Source organism: Gorilla gorilla, chromosome 13 (assembly GCF_029281585.2).
Source record: "Gorilla gorilla gorilla isolate KB3781 chromosome 13, NHGRI_mGorGor1-v2.1_pri, whole genome shotgun sequence".
In the NCBI taxonomy this organism is placed as follows: Eukaryota; Metazoa; Chordata; class Mammalia; order Primates; family Hominidae; genus Gorilla; species Gorilla gorilla.
Genome location: NC_073237.2, coordinates 45,328,001 through 45,346,553, shown reverse-complemented (window position 1 = coordinate 45,346,553; position 18,553 = coordinate 45,328,001). Strand labels below are relative to the sequence as shown.

The 18,553-nt window shown below is 46.2% G+C and overlaps 2 protein-coding genes and 1 long non-coding RNA gene across 32 annotated transcripts in view; 1 reads left to right on the top strand and 2 right to left on the bottom strand.

Annotated features, from left to right (window-relative positions):
* HAUS6 (HAUS augmin like complex subunit 6) overlaps positions 1 to 5,200 on the bottom strand; it is a 51,382-nt gene extending 46,182 nt beyond the window's left edge. The window contains exons 1-2 of one of the 2 annotated variants that reach the window (XM_055350647.2): positions 4,380 to 4,461; positions 2,407 to 2,532 (exon numbers count right to left, since the gene is read on the bottom strand). Coding sequence is in view for 1 of the 2 variants with exons in the window: in XM_031014348.3 (XP_030870208.2) it covers positions 4,380 to 4,507 (128 nt within the window). In the remaining variant the exon portion in view is untranslated. Of the gene's footprint in view, positions 1 to 2,406; positions 2,533 to 4,379 lie in introns of both variants that reach the window. The other variant, XM_031014348.3, reaches the window with a different exon arrangement.
* Positions 5,201 to 6,361: 1,161 nt separating this feature from the next.
* On the top strand, positions 6,362 to 17,687 carry LOC134756862 (uncharacterized). Its single transcript, XR_010130193.1, has 3 exons — positions 6,362 to 6,998; positions 13,677 to 13,738; positions 17,575 to 17,687. It is a non-coding gene; the product is annotated as an uncharacterized lncRNA (long non-coding RNA).
* The window catches only part of PLIN2 (perilipin 2), a 122,194-nt gene continuing 114,028 nt past the window's right edge, over positions 10,388 to 18,553 (bottom strand). For 19 of the 29 annotated variants that reach the window (XM_055350660.2, XM_055350659.2, XM_055350665.2 and 16 more), the window contains one exon: positions 17,621 to 18,515. In XM_055350660.2, coding sequence (XP_055206635.1) covers positions 18,114 to 18,515 — 402 coding nt within the window. In that variant the 3' untranslated portion in view covers positions 17,621 to 18,113. Of the gene's footprint in view, positions 11,399 to 17,620; positions 18,516 to 18,553 lie in introns of those variants that run through there. The other 10 variants (XM_055350657.2, XM_063696333.1, XM_055350658.2 and 7 more) reach the window with 2 other exon arrangements.

Here is an 18,553-nt window from a genome sequence, read left to right as displayed (position 1 = left end):
AAAATTCTGTAAGGGTTCGGGTGCAGCGGCTCACACCTGTAATCCCAGCACTTTGGGAGGGCGAGGCAGGCAGATCATGAGTCAAGAGATTGAGACCATCCCGGCCAACATGGTGAATCGCCGTCTCCACTAAAAATACAAAAATTAGCTGGGCGTGGTGGCGTGCACCTGTAATCCCAGCTACTCAGGAGGCTGAGGCAGGAGAATCGCTTGAACCCAGGAGGCAGAGGTTGCCGTGAGCCAAGATCGTGCCACCGCACTCCAGCCTGGCAACAGAGCAAGACTTCGTCTCAAAAAAAAAAAAAAAAAATTATATAAGGGAAAATTTATATCTATTCTCTTCACCACTGTATAGCCAGGTCCAATACAGTGGTCAATAAATATTTGTTGAATGAACAAATAAATGAATCACCTCTTTTGATTCCTACTGCCACTTTAGTTCAGGCCTAAATAATTAACTGCAAAGCGCTTCTTCCCCTTCTATCTATTCTCTGTAATGCAACCATATGATTTTTCCAAACTGCAAACCTTTTGGGCAAATACGTTGGAATGGATTGCTGAGTCATATGTTAAGTATATGTTTAACATTTAAAAAAAAGTGGAGCCGGGCCCGGTGGCTCACGCCTGTAATCCCAGCACTTTGGGAGGCCGAGGTGGGTAGATCACCTGAGGTCGGGAGTTCGAGACCAGCCTGACCAACATGGAGAAACCCCGTCTCTACTAAAAATATAAAATTAGCGGGGCATGGTGGCGCATGCCTAAAATCCCAGCTACTCCAGAGGCTGAGGCAGGAGAATCGCTTGAACCCGGGAGGCGGAGGTTGCGGTGAGATCATGCCATTGCACTCCAGCCTGGGCAACAAGAGCAAAACTCCATCTCAAAAAAAAAAAAAAAAAAAGAAAAAAAGAAAAGTGGTCATACCACTACAGGGTCATAGAAACAAAAAAATCATAAACTGCAAACCAAAGAGAACGTATACGTATAAAATATAAGTGAATAAAAAATAATGGGGTTTTTTTTGTGTGTTTTTTTTTTGAGACGGAGTCTCGCTCTGTCCCCCAGGCTGGAGTGCAGCAGCGCGATCTCAGCTCACTGCAAGCTCTGCCTCCTGGGTTCACGCCATTCTCCTGCCTCAGCCTCCCGAATAGCTGGGACTACAGGCGCCCGCCAACACGCCCGGCTAATTTTTTGTATTTTTAGTAGAGATGGGGTTTCACCGTGTTAGCCAGGATGGTCTCAATTTCCTGACCTCGTGATCCACCCATCTCGGCCTCCCAAAGTGCTGGAATTACAGGCGTGAGCCACCGCACCCGGCCTCTTTTTTGTTTTTAAGAGACAGGGTCTCACTCCAGCCTGGGTAACAGGAGTGAGACAGTGAGCTATGAGCTCACTGTAGCCTCAAACTCCTGGGCTCAAGCAATACTCCCACCTTGCCCTCCCAAAGCACGTGGATTAACAGGTGTGAACCATCATGCCTAGCCCAATTGCATTTTTAAGAGACAGGGTCTCACTATGTTGCCCAGGCTGGTCTCAAATTTCTGGCCTCAAGCAATCTCCCACCTCAGCCTTCTAAGTAGCTGGATTTACAAATGCATCGAGCAATTTTAAAAGTAAATTTGGCAGGGTGCAGTGGCTCATGTCTGTAATCCCAGCACTTTGGGAGGCTGACGCGGGAGGATCACTTAAGCCCAGAAGGTCAAGACCAGCCTACGCAACACAGTGAGAACCCATCTCTACAAAAAGAATAGAATTAAACTTAGCTGGCCAGGTGTGGTGGCTCACGCCTATAATCCCAGCACTTTGGGAGGCCAAGGCAGGTGGATCACGAGGTCAGCGGTTCAAGATTCGGCCTGGCCAAGATGGAGAAACCCCGTCTCTACTAAAAATACAAAAAAATTAGCCAGGCGTGGTGGCAGGCGCCTGTATTCCCAGCTACTCGGGAGGCTGAGGCAGAGAATTGCTTGAACCAGGGAGGCGGGGGTTGCAGTGAGTCCAGATCACACCACTGCACTCCGGCCTGGGCGACAGAGCAAGACTCCATCTCAAAAAAAAAAAAAAGAATTAAAACTAGCCAGGCGTGGCAGCAGGCACCTGTAATTCCAGCTACTCGGGAGGCTGAAGTGGAAGGAAGGATCGCTTGAGCCCAGGAGATGGAGGCTGCAGTGAGCCACATTCAGGCCACTGCACTCCAGCCTGAGAGACAGAGCCAGACTATCTCAAAAAATAAAAACAAAAAAGTAAATTTAATGCCACATCCATGTTTAAAGCATTTAAAGGGGACATGTGTTACAAGATGGTGGATCCTGCAGAGAAAAAGGGAATGCTTGTACTTTGTTGGTGGAATGGAAAGTAGTACAGCCATTATGGGAAACCATAGGCTCCTTAAAAAACTAAAAATAGAAGTACCATATGATCCAGCAATCCCACTGCTGGGTATATATCCAAAAGGAAGGACATCAGTATATGAAAGAGGCATCTGCACTCCCATGTTTAGTGACACATTATTCACAATAGTCGAGATACAGAATCAACCTAAGTTGAATGGATAAAGAAAACAGATGAATGGATAAAGAAATTGTGGTATATATACACAATGGAATATTATTCAGCCACACAAAAAGAAGAAAATCCTGTCATCTGCAGCAACATGGATGGGACTGGAAGTCATTATCTTAAGTAAAATAAACCAGGCACGGAAAGACAAATATGACATATTCTCACATGTGAAAGCAAAAAAAGTGGACCTCATGGAGGTAGGCAGTAGAATGGTGGTTAACACAGTCTAGGAAAGGAAGAGGAGAGAGGGAGGGAGGAAGAGAAGTTGATTAATGGGTACAAAAATACAGTTAGACAGAAGGAATAAGTTCTAGTGTTCAATAGTACATAAGTGAAACTATAGTTAAAAATAATTTATTGTATATTTTAAAATAGCTAGAAAAGAACTGAAATGTTTCCAACACAAAGGAAAGATAAATATTTGAGATGATGGCTATCCCATCTATCCTGATCTGATCCTTATACATTGTATAAGTGTATCAAAATATCAAAATTTTATATCCCCAAAATATGTACAACTATGAACATAAATAAAACAGGCCAGGCTCGGTGGCTCACATCTGTAATCCCAGCACTTGGAGTGGCCAAGGCGGGGGGATTGCTGGAGGCCAGGAGCTCAAGACCAGCCTGGGCAACATGCCGACCCTAGGCATGGTGCCACGCACCTGTAGTCCCAGCTACTCAGGAGGGTGAAGTGGGAGGATCGCCCGAGCCCAGGAGTTGGAGGCTGCAGTGAGCTGTGATCGCACAACTGCACTTCAGACTGGGCGACAGAGTGGGAGACCCTGTCTCAAAACAAAAAACAATGGCTCATATCTATAATCCCAGCACTTTGGAAGACCGAAGCAGGAGGATTGCTTGAGCCCAGGAATTTTGAGACCAGCCTGGGCAACATGGTTAGCTACTGTCTCTAAAATAATAATACTTTAAAAAAATAGAGGCCGGGCACGGTGGCTCACGCCTGTAATCCCAGCACTTTGGGAGGCCGAGGCAGGTGGATCATGAGCTCAGGAGATCGAGACCATCCTGGCCAACATGGTGAAACCCCGTCTCTACTAAAGATACAAAAATTAGCTGGGCGTGGTGGCAAGTGCCTGTAATCCCAGCTACTTGGGAGGCTGAGGCAGGAGAATCGCTTGAACCAGGGAGTTGGAGGTTGCAGTGAGCCGAGATCGTGCCACTGCTCTCCAGCCTGGCAACAGAGCGAGACTCCATATGAAAGAAAAGAATTCCTCTTGGCCTACAGTGGGAATGATTAAATAGAGATACTGGCTAAAGTTGATAAAACAGAAGTGGAAAAAGTAGGGAAGGGGCTTTTACTTTCCATACTTTTCTTAAAAGGGTATTTGTTTTTAATACCCTTCTCCGTTGTTTTATGCTAACTCCAACATGCCTTACTAATTAAAAAATTAAAAATAATAAAATTAAACAACCACCTTCAAAGGCTCCCTTGAGTCCAAAAGGTGTTTTGTACATATGGTTCCCATGCTCTTCCACTACCACCCGCCATCCCTCCCACTACTTCACAGACCACCCCTCCACCACATAGGCAGAGTTAAGCTGCTCCTCCAGTTTTGCACTCTCCCCATCTGCAGACTTTTGCACTCCCCTATAGAGCGCTTCCGGCACTCTTGCATTATTTACTGCCTGTCTCTGCCACTAGGCTGGCAGTAACTGGGAGTAGGAACTTTGGAGCCAATGCCTGGCACAGAGTAACTGCTCAACCAATTCTGATTAATCAACATCCGGGGTCTACAAAAGGGCGAGTCCCCCGGCGTTCCCCGGTTCAGGCTCCCTCGCCCCGCCGGCCCCGGCCTCCTTACACTCCGAGGTGCGTGTGCGACACGATCTTTCCGCAGGCAATGGTTGCCGGGCCTGGCTCGAAGCCGAGCGCCTGCAGATACATCCAGAGATGCTCCTTCTCGAAAGCGGTGACCGAGGCCGAGCTCATCCTCGCGGTAGGCACGGTGGCTGCAAAGAAAGAAAGCGCAAGCCCAGGGGACTCGGAGGGCCCTCAAGATCCCTCCCTACGGTCAGCCTGAGGTCGCGGTGGTCCTTCCATTGCCAACGCCTGCTCCTTTCACGCCCAGAGCCATTTCGCCTCAAAGGGCCTTACAGCCTCCGGGAAACTGAGTTTCTAACGGTATAGTGCGGCCACCACTGCCTCAGCGAAGCCACCACAAACCGAGACTCCCGCCCTTAAGGAAGAGCAGTGTGCGCCGGCGCCGTCAGGCTTCCGAGGGAGGAGGGACTTCCGGCAAAGACTATATCTCCCGCCATGCAATGCGTTCTTCTCTCCTCCCTTCCGGCCATGCCCAGCCGAGAAACTACAAGACCCACCGGGCATTGAGCGGCCAGCGGCTTGCTCTGCGCTTGCTTAACCGCTGTCGTGCCCAGATCCTCGGGCCTTCAGGTTTCTGCTTCTTGGTTAGTGGGGTCCATTTGCTTGTGTATCCTAGTTGTTACGTCACAAAAAAGCCATAAATGGAGCACTATGCCTCGGTGTAGAGATAAAGCATTGGTTCCATCCTCCGCTATGCTCACTGTGACTCTAATCAAGTCACGTAATCTCTGAGCCTCATTTCTGTCGTTGGCGAAATCTATGTCCTCAAATGCTGGATGTTCCTTTTCCTGCTTTAAATGAAATCTGGCTCTCTACTCCCCCTGCAGTCCTTTTTTTTTTTTTTTTTTTTTTTTTTGAGACGGGGTTTCGCTCTTGTTGCTCAAGTTGGGGTGCAGTGACGCGATTTTGGCTCACTGCAACCTCCGCCTCCCGGGTTCAAGCGATTCTCCGGCCTCAGCCTCCCGAGTAGCTGGGATTAACAGGTATCCGCCACCACGCCCGGCTAATTTTTTTGTATTTTTAATGGAGACGGGGGTTTCACCATGTTGGCTGGCTGGTCTCGAACTCCTGACCTCAGGTTATCTGCCGGTCTTGGCCTTCTAAAGTGCTGGGATTACAGGCGTGAGCCACTGCGCCTGGCCGCCTGCAGTCCTCTTAATTTTTTTTTTTTTTTTTTTTTTTTTTTTTGAGACTGAGTCTAGCTCTGTCGCCCAGGCTGGAGTGCAGTGGCGCAATCTCAGCTCACTGCAAGCTCCGCCTCCCAGGTTCACGCCATTCTCCTGCCTCAGCCTCCCGAGTAGCTGGGACTACAGGCTCCCACCACCACGCCGGGCTAATTTTTTGTATTTTTAGTAGAGACGGGGTTTCACCGTGTTAGCCAGGATGGTCTCGATCTCCTGACCTCGTGATCCGCCCGCCTCGGCCTCCCGAAGTGCTGGGATTATAGGCGTGAGCCACCGCACCCGGCCAGTCCTCTTAATTGACAGCTGTTGCCTACCACAAACCCCACTGACAACGGGGCCTGGAAGTGGATTGGGTAACCTGCTTCTAAGTCTCATTGCTACCTCTGGCAATGATTGCCTCCTGCCTCACTAAAATCACCTTAATAAAAGAGAGAGAGGCAGGGCACAGTGGCTCACGCCTATAATCCCAGCACTTTGGGAGGCCAAGGTGGGTGGATCACCTGAGGTGGGGAGTTCGAGACCAGCCTGACCAACATGGAGAAACCCCGTCTCTACTAAAAATACAAAATTAGCCGGGCGTGGTAGCGCATGCCTGTAATCCCACTCAGCTACTCGGGAGGCTGAGGCAGAAGAATCGCTTGAACCCGGGAGGCAGACGTTGCAGTGAGCCAAGATCCTTCCACTGCATTCCAGCCTGGGCGACAAAGTGAGACTCTGTCTCAAAAAAAAAAAAAAAAAGAGGAGAGAGAGGAGGGAGAGAGAGGAGAGAGAGAGAAAGAAAGAAAAGCCACTAAGTTGCCTAGGCTGGGCTCGAACTCCTGGGCTCAAGCGATCTGCCCACCTTGACCTCCCAAGGAATGAGCCACCGTGCCCAGCCTAAAACCACCTTTTGAAGTTTATGCTATCACCCATAGCTTTTCATTATGGAGGTCATCTGTAAGATCTCTGACTCCATTCTGGTGGTGCACGCCTGTGGTCCAGCTACTCAGAAGGCTGAGGTGGGAAAATCACGTGGGCCCTGGGAGGCTGAGGCTGCAGTAAGCTGTGATTGCACGACTGCACTTCAGCCTAGTGACAGAGCAAGACCCTTCTCAAAGCAAAAGAACAGCCACACAAAAAAAATCTCTGACTTCTGTCGACAAAAAGAGTCAAAGTCTGTAAAATTGTTGCCGGAAAAAACAGAGTCCTGATCCAGACCCAAAGAGAAGGTTCTTGGATCTCGTGCAGGAAATAATTTGAGGTGAATCACAGAACACAATGAAGGAAGCAAGTTTATTGGAAACTACTCCGTTGAAGAGCGGAGCAACCTCAGAAAGCAGGCGGAGGAACACAAGGTCCTTTGTTACTGTCTCTGCTTGTGAGAAACTATAAAGAGCTGTGATTAAACTTGGAATGCGCAGATGTGCTCACTAAAGGTAGGGCTATTGTGCTTTCAGAGACCATTAATCTTTCAACCTAAGCTTGCTCATTAACGTCATCTTTAAGTAAAGTGGGCTGCTCTTTAGAACATCTGGACATTCTGCAGGCTTAGTGGGAGACGTCCTGTATGGCCATAAATATTCTGTAACTATAATTGGTGGGCAGCTTAGAATGTGGCTATTTTTAGACCATAAGCATTAATTTTATAGGAGCCTTGTAAGTGCCTAGCTACTTTAAGATGGAGTCACTCTAGTCATGTTTTATTAAACCAGAGGTCTGGTAAGCAGGGGTTCCTCTAACAGAATATTTAAAGAGGTTTATTCTGAGCCAAATATGAATGACCATGGCCTGAGGCACAGTCTCAAGAGTTCCTGAGAACATGTGCCCAAGATGGTGGGGCTATAGCTTTGTTTTATACAGTTTTAGGGAGACATAAGACATCAATCAATACACGTGAGGTATACATTGGTTCTGTACAGAAAGGTGAGGCAACTCAAAGTGGTGGGTTCAGGTCATAGGTGGACTCAAAGATTTTCTGATTGGGGCGGATGCAATGGCTCACACCTGTAATCCCTACACTTTGGGAGGCCGAGGCAGACGGATCACTTGAGGTCAGGAGTTTGAGAGCAGCCTGGCCAACATGGTGAAACCCCATCTCTACTAAATATACAAACGTTAGCCGGGCATGGTGGTGCGCACCTGTAATCCCAGCTACTCAGGAGGCTGAGGCAGGAAAATCGCTTGAACCCGAGAGGCTGAGGTTGCAGTGAGCCGAGATCACACCACTGAACTCCAGCCTGGGCGACTGGGTGAGACTCTGTCTCAAAACAAAACAACAACAACAACAACAACAACAAAGATTTTATGATTGCCATTGGTTTAGAGTCAAGCTACTATCTAAAGACCTGGAATCCATAGAAAAGTTTCTAGGTCAAGATAAGTGGTTGCGGACACCAGGGTTAGTATGAAGTCTCACACGTGGCCACCCAAAAGTACTAGAAGCTGGATGTGGTGGCTCACACCTATAATCCCAACACTTTGGGAGGCTGAGGCTGTGGATTGCTTCAGCCCAGGAGGCAGAGGTTTCAGTGAGCCCACATCATGCCACTGCACGCCAGCCTGGGCAACAGAGCAAGACCCTGTCTCAGAAAAAAAAAAAAATTTAGGCTAGACACAGTGGCTCACACCTGTAATCCAGCATTTTGAGAGGCCAAAGCAGGCAGATCACCTGAGGTCAAGAGTTCAAGACCAACCTAGCCAACATGGTGAAACCCCATCTCTACTAAAAAGACAAAAATTAGCCAGGCATGGTGGCAGACACCTGTAGTCCCAGCTACTCAGGAGGCTGAGGCAGGAGAATCGCTTGAACCCAGGAGGCAGAGGTTGCAGTGAGCTGAGATAACATGCCACGCCACTGTACTCCAGCCTGGGTGACAGAGCAAGTATTGGATCCTCAGTTAATCTCTTCAGGATTGGGAGGGCCTGCCAGGGGAAAGATCTACTTATTTATTTATGAGACGGAGTCTCACTCTATCGCCCAGGCTGGAGTGCAGTGGTGCCATCTCTGCTCAGTGCAACGTCTGCCTCCTGGGTTCAAGTAATTCTCCTGCCTCGGCCTCCCAAGTAGCTGGGATTACAGGCATGCGCCACCATGCCCAGCTAATTTTTGTATTTTCAGTAGAGACGGGGTTTCACCGTGTTGGCCAGGCTGGTCTGGAACTCCAGACCTCAGGTGATCTGCCTGCCTCGGCCTCCCAAAGTGCTGAGATTACAGGCGTGAGCCACCAGCCAGCTTCTTTACAGATGTAGATTTCTCCCCATAAGCGACGACTTTGCAGGACCATTTCAAAATATAACAAAGAAACATATTTTGGGAAAAAATATTTTGATTTCCTTCTTTATCTGTCATGTGATGTTATGCCAGTCAGGTTGGAAAGTAAGCTGGGTTATATAGGCTTCAACAAAACCCATCTGATGAGATTTTTATGGCTTGTAGGACGTGACTCCCCAAGTTCTGTAGATAGGAATTTGGACAAGAAAAAAAAGATCAGAGTTTAGTTCTCACTCACTAGGCCTCATTCTAAGATTTGGCAGCTAGGCGCAGTGGCTCATGCCTGTAATCCCAGCACTTTGGGAGGCCGAGGCAGGAGGATCACTTGAGGCCAGGAATTCCAGGCTAGGCTGGTATTGTTCTGCCTCAGCCTCCTGAGTAGCTGGGATTACAGGCGTCCACCACCACACCTGACAAATCTTTGTATTTTTAGTAGAGACAGGGTTTCACCATGTTGGCCAGGCTGGTCTGGAGCTCCTGACCTCAAGTGATCTGCCCGCCTTGGCCTCCCAAAGTGTTGGGATTACAGACGTGAGCCACCGTGCCCAGCCTAATTTTTTAAGGTTTTTTGTTATAGAGAGAAGGTCTTACCATATTGCCCACACTGGTCTGGAACTCCTGGGCTCAAGTGATTCTCCCACCTTGGCCTCCCAAACTGCTGGGATTATAAGTGTGAGCCACTGCCCCCGGATTACTTCTACAGTTTACTCCCTTAACTAATACTTTTTTTTTTTTTTTCTGAGATAGAGTCTCACTCTGCCACCCAAATTGGAGCGCAGTGGTGTGATCTTGGCTCACTGCAACCTCTGTCTCCTGGGTTCAAGCGATTCTCCTGCCTCAGCCTCCTGAGTAGCTGGGATTACAGGCCTGTGCCACCACAGCCCGGCTAATTTTTTTTTTTTTTGTATTTTTAGTAAAGACGGGGTTTCACCATGTTGGCCAGGCTGGTTTCAAACTCCTGACCTCAAGTGATCCACCCGCCTTGGCCTCCCAAAGTGCTGGGATTACAGGCAACTAATACTTAATGCTGCTCTGTGCCAGGCACTGCTCTATGCTTTTCACAAATGTTAACTATTTAATCTTCATAGCAAACTTAGCCCTATTCCTGTTTTACTGATGAAAAAAATGAGGCATAGAGAAATTAAGTAACTTGCTGAAGGTCACACAGTAAGCAGCAGAGCCAGATTACAACCCAGAGTCTGAGCCCTTACACATCATGCTATGCTTCCTCCCAGGTGACCTGCTTTTAGTCACATGCCCACCACTAGGCTAAGGGAAAGCAAAAACCTTGACCACTATACCCACTGAGACCTTCAAAAGAAGCATGAATGAAACATGGGAGACCAAAAGACAACAAATGTTCACTATACCAGCGGGAAAAAAATTCATGAAGTCAAGATTATACAGCCCAATGTTCATTATAAGTATTTCAGCAATTAAACTTTAAATAATTATATTAAATGATATAAGACACAGAACTAGGATCTCTTACAAAAGTTTAGATCAGAGTGTCATTGCAATTAAGACCAATGTAGCCAAAAAATAGATTAACACTCTTCAAAGTCACAGGAATAAAAACAGGGAGTTTAATGTAATACAAATTACATATTCAACCAAAAGGGGTATTTTATTGTTGTTATTCAACATTTTGCCCTGAGAGGACAGGGCCATTAGCATGTGAATGATTTGATCCATTCTCCTCTTCCAAAGCTATAATATCTGGAATTTCATCAGTCTCAGATGTCAAGTCTATGGTGGTGAAATCAAACACCTGTAAAAGAAGAATCTTGGATATTGAAACAAACACCAATGAAGTGAGTTGTCAGGTCCATCTGAGCTCATGGAGACTTTAGTGCATGTAGATGAACCTTGCTTTGTCCATAGCTGTGCTTTTTGAAAAGATGTTTGTGGTCTTATTCCTGCAATTCCCTCATACTATAAAAGCACTAAGGAAACCTTTTAAAAAGGAAACTAACTAGTGGTGGAACCTAGTCAATGAAGCTTTTTTAAAAAATACCAGATATAAAGCATTTCTTGTTATTCAACTATTAATCTATTACTTTCTTAAAAACAATAATACCCCACTTTTCCATAAGCAAGTGTCTAGGCAAATGTTTAGCAACTGAGGAAACAAAAGGTCTTTTTATGGTTGAAACAGCCATCACAAAACCCTACCTCTTCCCTGCACAGGAAAGCCTTTAGGGACAAGAAACTCTATCAAATTTTATTTTATATACAATTTCGATAAGCTAGGTAATGTTTCTTAGCAAACAACAGATTAAAACAAGAAAATTAAGGCCAGCTGCAGTGGCTCACGCCTGTAATCCCAGCCCTTTCTTTGGGAGGCCGAGATGGGAGGATCACGAGGTTGGGAGATTGAGACCATCCTGGCTAACACAGTGGAACGCTGTCTCTACTAAAAATACAAAAAGTTAGCCAGGCGTGGTGGCATGCCCCTGTAGCCCCAGTTACTCAGGAGGCTGAGGCAGGAGAATCACTTGAATCCAGGAGCAGTGAGCCGAGGTTCACCGCCACTCCAGCCTGGGCGACAGAGCGAGACTCTGTCTGAAAAAAAAAAAAAGAAAAGAAAAAAATTAATAACATATAACATATTACCAAAGGCTAGAATCTTGATAGTGGAGGAAAAAATGTAGCTGATTACCTAACAGAGGAAAAAGAGCTAACAGCAACAAAAATCCCTCAAAAAGACCGGGCGTGGTGGCTCACGCCTGTAATCCCAACACTTTGGCAGGTGGATCATGAGGTCAGGAGTTCGAGACCAGCCTGGCCAACGTGGTGAAACCCCATCTCTACTAATAATACAAAAATTAGCCGGGTATAGTGGCAGATGACTGTAATCCCAGCTACTCGGGAGGCTGAGGCAGGGGAATTACTTGAACCCAGGAGGCAGAGGTTGCAGTGAGCCAAGATTGCACCACTGCACTCTAGCCTGGGTAACAGAGCAAGACACTGTCTACAGGAAAAAAAAAAAAAAAAAAAAAATCCCTCAAAAAATAGAAGGAAAGAGGGAAACTGGGGAGTTATTGTGGGTTTTTTTGTTTCGTTTTGTTTTAGATGGAGTTTCACTCTGTCCCCCAGGTTGGAGTGCAGTGGCGTAATCTCAGCTGTCTGCAACCTCAGCCTCCCAGGTTCAACTGATTCTCCTACCTCAGTTTCCCGAGTAACTGGGATTACAGGCGTGCGCTGCAACCATGCCTGGCTAATTTTTGTATTTTTTAGTATAGATGGGGTTTCACCATGTTGGCCAGGCTGGTCTCGAACTCCTGACCTCAAGTGGTCCACCCTCCTTGGCTTCCCAAAATGTTGGGATTACAGGCGTGAGCCACTGCACCCAGCCTGGAGTTATTGTTTAATAGGTACAGAATTTGTGCTTAAGATGAATATAATGGTGATGGTTGTACAACATTGTGAATGTGCTTAATGCCACATAATTGTACACTTAAAAATTGAAAAAATGGAAATTTTGACATTGGATTTCTTTTTGTTTTGTTTGGTTTGAGATGGAGTCTCATTGTCACCCAGGCTGGAGTGCAGTGGTGCGAACTCGGTTCACTACAACCTCCACCTCCCAGGTTCAAGTGATTCTCCTGCCTCAGCCACCCAAGTACCTGGTATTACAGGCGTGTGCCACCACACCCAGCTAATTTTTGTATTTTTAGTAGAGATGGGATTTCACCACGTTGGCAAGGCTGGTCTTGAACTCCTGACCTCAGGTGATCCGCCCACCTTGGCCTCCCAAAGTGCTGGGAATACAGGCATGAGCTACCGTGCCCAGCCAGCTCTACTGTCTTTTATATGGCACCCTCAAATGGCACTTTCATAAAATCCGTACCAGCTAAAAACCTAGAAAGTATATTATGTATCAAGACTAGGCTCCCTTGTGAGATTCAAAGCCTTTCATTATATTATATTTCATATTATATCTCTAATCTGCAGGCCCAGTTTAAGCAAGAAAAACATGAGAAGAATCTCAGGCAATTCTGTCTACCTCCCACTGCAAACATTTTCCCCTTGACTGCCTTCCTATCACTTCACTTGGTCATCTTACTGATAATCTTAACATTTTTTTTTTTTTTTTTTTGAGACGGAGTCTCGCTTTGTCGCCCAAGCTGGAGTGCAGTGATGCCATCTTGGCTCACTGCAACCTTCGCCTCCCAGGTTCAAGCAATTCTTATGCCTCAGTAGCTTGAATTGCAGGAGCGAGCCACAATGCCCAGCTAATTTTTGTATCTTTAGTAAAGACGAGGTTTCACCACGTTGGCCAGGCTGCCGTTGAACTCCTGGCCTCAAGTGATCTGCCGACTTGGCCTCCCAAAGTGCTAGGATTACAGGCATGAGCCACCGCACCTGGGCAATTTTTACAATTAAAGATGTACTGTGTTAATCAGCAGTTTCATCTGTCAAATTCAACGAAGTATAGGCTGCCTGCCTCTCACCACCAATTGAGAGTATGATTTTCTAATTCAGTCTTTTCCTTCTGAGCACTCTATTCCTGACTCTCAGCTTAGGATGGTTAGTTAGAAGTCCTTAACCCTCACCAGTCCTAAAAATATGACCTGGGACTAGCCCAGTGAGGGTCAAATTGATGCCATTTTTTTTTTTCAGGAGTTAATAATTTCTAAAACTAAAGTTTTAGAAGTTCAGTTCTAAAGAAGTTCATTTTGGGGTGGAGGGAGCTGGGTAGCATCAGAATCTCAAAAGGTAACCAAGAAAGATACCGTAAAACAAGTCTTTGGCTTAAGCTGACCTGTAGCCCTATATCTTATATAAACCAAATTTTAGCTTTTTCCTTTTCACTTCATTAGTTGTTTTTTTTCCACAGCCTTGAACTCCTGGGCTCGAGCAATCTTCCTGTCCCAGCCATCTGAGAAACTGAGACTACAGGTGCATACCACTAGGCCCAGTTTCATTAGTTCTTTAATACCTATAACTGCCTTATCAAAGTGGATGTATTTTCCTAACCATGAGCTGGTATTATATACTCACACCTTGAACTGCCAAGTTAAAGATACTACATGTCACTGTCCCACAGATGATGTCCCCATGCCTCTAGCGCAAATTTAAGAAACACACCCCCATCCTCAACACTCACTTCCATCTGTTGAGGCAACATTAACTTAATAGATGAGAAAACTAAGGCTCAGAGATTAATGGCCAATGCATCATGTTCCTTTGCATTTTTGCGTAGGACAAACTAGAAAGACTATGTTATCATTACAGGCAAAGGAAAAAACATTCTTGAACACTCCCTGAGGCACACCATGCCAGGTTTCATGCAGTCAAATGTTTACGAACCTGCCATGGTTACATACTATGTTAGCCTTAGTCAGTATTTTCCCTCAAAAGAACTGTTTTCTGGAGGAAAAAAAGTCTGTAAAACCAAAATTTTCTGCCAGTTTATGCAACAATGAAGCTGCAAGATGTGAGAACACAGGCCAGGTTCAGTAGCTCATGCCTGGAATCACAGCACTTTGGCAGGCCGAGGTGAGTGGATCGCTTGAGCTCAGAAGTTTGAGACCAGCCTGGGCAACATGGTGAAACCCCATCTTTACAAAAATACAAAAATTAGCCAGGTGTGATTGTGCATGCCTATGGTCCCAGATACTCAGGACACTGAGGAGGGAGAATTGATTGAGCCTGGGAGGCGAAGTTTGCAGTGAGCCAATCACACCACTGCACTATTTCCTGAGCAATAGAGGAAGAGCCCATCTCAAAAAAAAAAAAAAAAAAGGCCAGAACACCACAGATCCTGAGACATGTTGACAAATGAATGAAATGCACGTAGACACAAACTTGAAACACAAAGACAGCAAAACCATGACCAATGTGCACAGCTCACAGCAAAAAGCAAGGGCTGCTGGTGCTCTTCTAGAAGCTAAGGATGTTCTACATTTTATTCTGCCCCTGCTCAGGAAGAAGAGCTTTGAGACCTCTCTCCTTTTCATAAGCTATTCAGTAAGGACTACAATTCTTTTTCTTTTTTAATTTGTACTAAAGTAACACACTGTAACTCTTACAATAGGGAAACACAAAGGTGTATGTTCAGGATAAGAAAGCATGTGTGGCCAGGCGTGGTGGCTCACGCCTGTAATCCCAGCATTTTGGGAGGCCGAAGTGGGCAGATCACTTGAGGTCAGGAGTTTGAGACCAGCCTGGCCAATGTGGTGAAACCCCATCTCTACTAAAAAGACAAAAACTAGCCAGGCGTGGTGGTGCACGCCTATACTTGGAAGGCTGAGGGCAGGAGAATAGCTTGAACCTGGGAGGCGGAGGTTGCAGTGAGCTGAGACCACACCATCACACTCCAGCCTGGACAACAGAGCAAGACTCTGCCTCAAAAAAAAAAAAAAAATTAAGAGGCAGAGGCCTAGAAAATGCCAGTCACTGGGAACAGGAAGGCAAGTGAGTGACTAGGCTCTGTCCTGGAAACCCATAAATCACAAAAGTCCATCCTTCCCAGAAACCAGAAGCTCCTTATCGGCAAAACAAATCCTAGGGATTTCCTACCTACCCTCCAACTCAGCTCACCTGTTTACTGATTTCTGGAGTTACAATGAGAAGAAAAAATTTGTAACTTGAGAAAAATCTTTTTTTTTTTTTTTTTTTTTTGAGACAGGGTCTGTCACCCAGGCAGGAGTGCAGTGTCACGATCTCGGCTCACTGCAACCTTCACCTGCCTTGGTTCAGGGGATTCTTGTGCCTCAGCCCCCAAGTAGCTGGGATTACAGGTGCATACAGCCATGCTCAGCTAATTTTTGTGGGATTTTTTGTTGTTGCTGTTTTTGGTTTTTTTTTTTTTTGAGATGGAGTCTCGCCCTGTCGCTGGACAGGCTGGAGTGCAATGGCGCAATCTCAGCTCACTGCAACCTCCACCTCCCGGGTTCAAACGATTCTCCTGCCTCAGCCTCCCGAGGAGCTGGGATTACAGGTGCACGCCCCCATGCCCAGCTAATTTTTGTATTTTTGGTAGAGACAAGGTTTACCATGTTGGCCAGGCTGGCCACTGTTGGCCTCTCCTGACCTCTTGATCCGCCAGCCTCAGCCTCCCAATGTGCTGGGATTACAGGCCGTGAGCTACCACGCCCGGCCTAATTTTTGTGTTTTTAGTTGAGACTGGGTTTTGCCCTGTTGGCCAGGCTGGTCTCAAACTCCTGACCTCAAGTGATCTGTCCACCTCGGCCTCCCAAAGTGCTGGGATTACAGGCATGAGTCACCGTGCCTGGTCGATAAAAAACTTTAATAGACTCACTCACACCAAAGGAACACGTAAAGTTATGTGCTGCTTCCTTGTTTTCATGGAGAGAAAGGGGTGAACCAGGATAGAAAGAGACTAATTTGAGTTAGACTTCCCAGTTCTGCTGAGGGCAGCCCTGCTTACCTTTTAGCAGGGACAGCCAGAAGCATGTAGCTCTATTTCACACTTTTTTTTTTTTTTAAGACGAGTCTCACTCTGTTGCTCAGGTTGGAGTGCAGTGGTGCAATCTTGGCTCACTGCAGCCTCTACCTCCCAGACGCAGGGGATTCTCCTTCCCCAACCTCCAAGTAGCTGGGATTATAGGCGTGCACCACCAGGCCAGGCTAATTTTTGTATTTTTTGTAGAGAAAGGGTTTCACGTTGTTGGTCAGGCTGGTGTCGAATCTCTGACCTCAGGTGATCTGCCTGCCTCGGCCTCCCAAAGTGCTGGGATTACAGGTATGAGCCACAGCGCCTGGCCTATTTCACAAGTTCTGAGACTCACTTTTAAAAACTAGTTTGACATATTTCATCTGTGTGACAAGGAGATTCAGGATGGTTCCTAAATAACCAATGTTGAATGGACTAGAAGTCTGGATACCATAGGCAGGAGGTAAGAAGAACCTTTTCTACAGGGGGCTTAAAGTCTTTTTACTTCTAATTAGTCTCACATGGTCTTCTATACGTATGTCCCCAACAACAACTGAGGTTAGTGACTTTTTCCCAAAATGACAACACAGTAAGTTAAGTCCAGCTAAGGCTGGACACTGAAGAATCTCCCTTTAGGACTCAAACGCTTTAACTGGTTCCCTGGCAAGAAATGCCCAATGCCTTTACATGATGCTGATTTAAACAATCACTCACTTCCTTTCAGCTCTGATTCCTTTTCAGTGAGGTAGTCAGACATGACTAGGCCCTTTTACTGGTTTAAAAACCCACTCACAGGGGTCCAGTAAGTTGGCAAACAAAGAGGGCCAACTGTCACCTAGTAAAATTGGAATACGCACATTAGCTTTTAATTTGTTTTAAATCTGTTATCAAGCATCCTATTTTTTTTTAATCTGTTATCAAGCATCCTATTTTCTTTTCTTTTTTTTTTTTTTGAGACTCAGTCTCGCTCTTTCGCCCAGGCCATAGTGCAGTGGCGCTATCTCGGCTCACTGCAAGCTCTGCCTCCCGGGTTCACGCCATTCTCCTGCCTCAGCCTCCCAAGTAGCTGGGACTACAGGCACCCGCCACCGTGCCCGGCTAATTTTTTGTATTTTTAGTAGAGATGGGGTTTCACCGTGTTTGCCAGGATGGTCTCGATCTCCTGACCTCGTGATCCATCCACCTCAGCCTCCCAAAGTGCTGGGGTTACAGGCGTGAGCCACCGCACCCGGCCAAGCATCCCATTTTTAACATTAGCCTTCCAATGTTCTCACTCTGCCAAACTCCCCAACAGGCCAATTGAAATTCATGTATGTATAATAACTCTGTCATGCAGGTTAAGCAGCTCTACAAAAGCAACACACAAAGCATATGGAACAAACAGCATGTAACTGGTCTATCCTGCAGTGAATTTTATTGAATTCAAAGGTAGTATTCCTATTTGAGAAATGAAAAACTAAAATCAAGTTTTACAAGCAAGCATCATGAGATAAAGCAGTGAAGAGGCCTTTTCAGATCACACCAGAGCAGACACCAGTTTCTACCCCAGCCCACATGAAGATGTTTTTATTCAATACAAACAGTAACAGAGGCAACACAATGGCCATAGAATGAGAACATAAGTGCATTTGAATTTTTTCTGAGTTCTGGCTATGGGCTCTGACAAGCCTATCATTCTTTTCTTACCAGGTGAACAGAAATCATCTGCTAATGCCAGAAACTTTAAAGCTCTTAATTCAGCTGGAAACAACTAAAATTGAGGGCCTTTATACTAGCTACTTGCTTCCCAATTTAGGGTTGCCTAGCAAGTTAATTTCAACATAACAAAAGGTGTCATCTGTCTGGCCACAGCATGCACTAGTGATAGGGGCAGGTTTAATGAGTTTTGTGCTCAGATCGCTGGGTCTCCTGGCTGCTCTTGTCCATCTCTGCACCTTGGTCCTGAGCATTTTGAGACTCAGTCAACTGAGGATAAAAGGGACCTACCAGCCAGTTGAGGGGCGTGTTGTTAACAAGATAATCCATCACGTCATCTAAAGATTCCTTCATTTTCTGCAGCTGCCCCTTGCTAGAAGTGAGGAGGCTGTCAGACACTTCTTTAAAGGAGGCAGCATTGCGGAACACTGAGTAGATGTCGCCTGCCATCACCCCCATGTGCTTGGCCTGATCTTGGATGTTCTGCGGTACACCTTGGATGTTGGACAGGAGGGTGTGGCACGTGGTCTGGAGCTGCTGAGTCAGGTTGCGGGCAATTGCAAGAGTACGTGACTCAATGTGCTAAAAATAAAACTTAAAATTAGCAGTGGATCCAACAG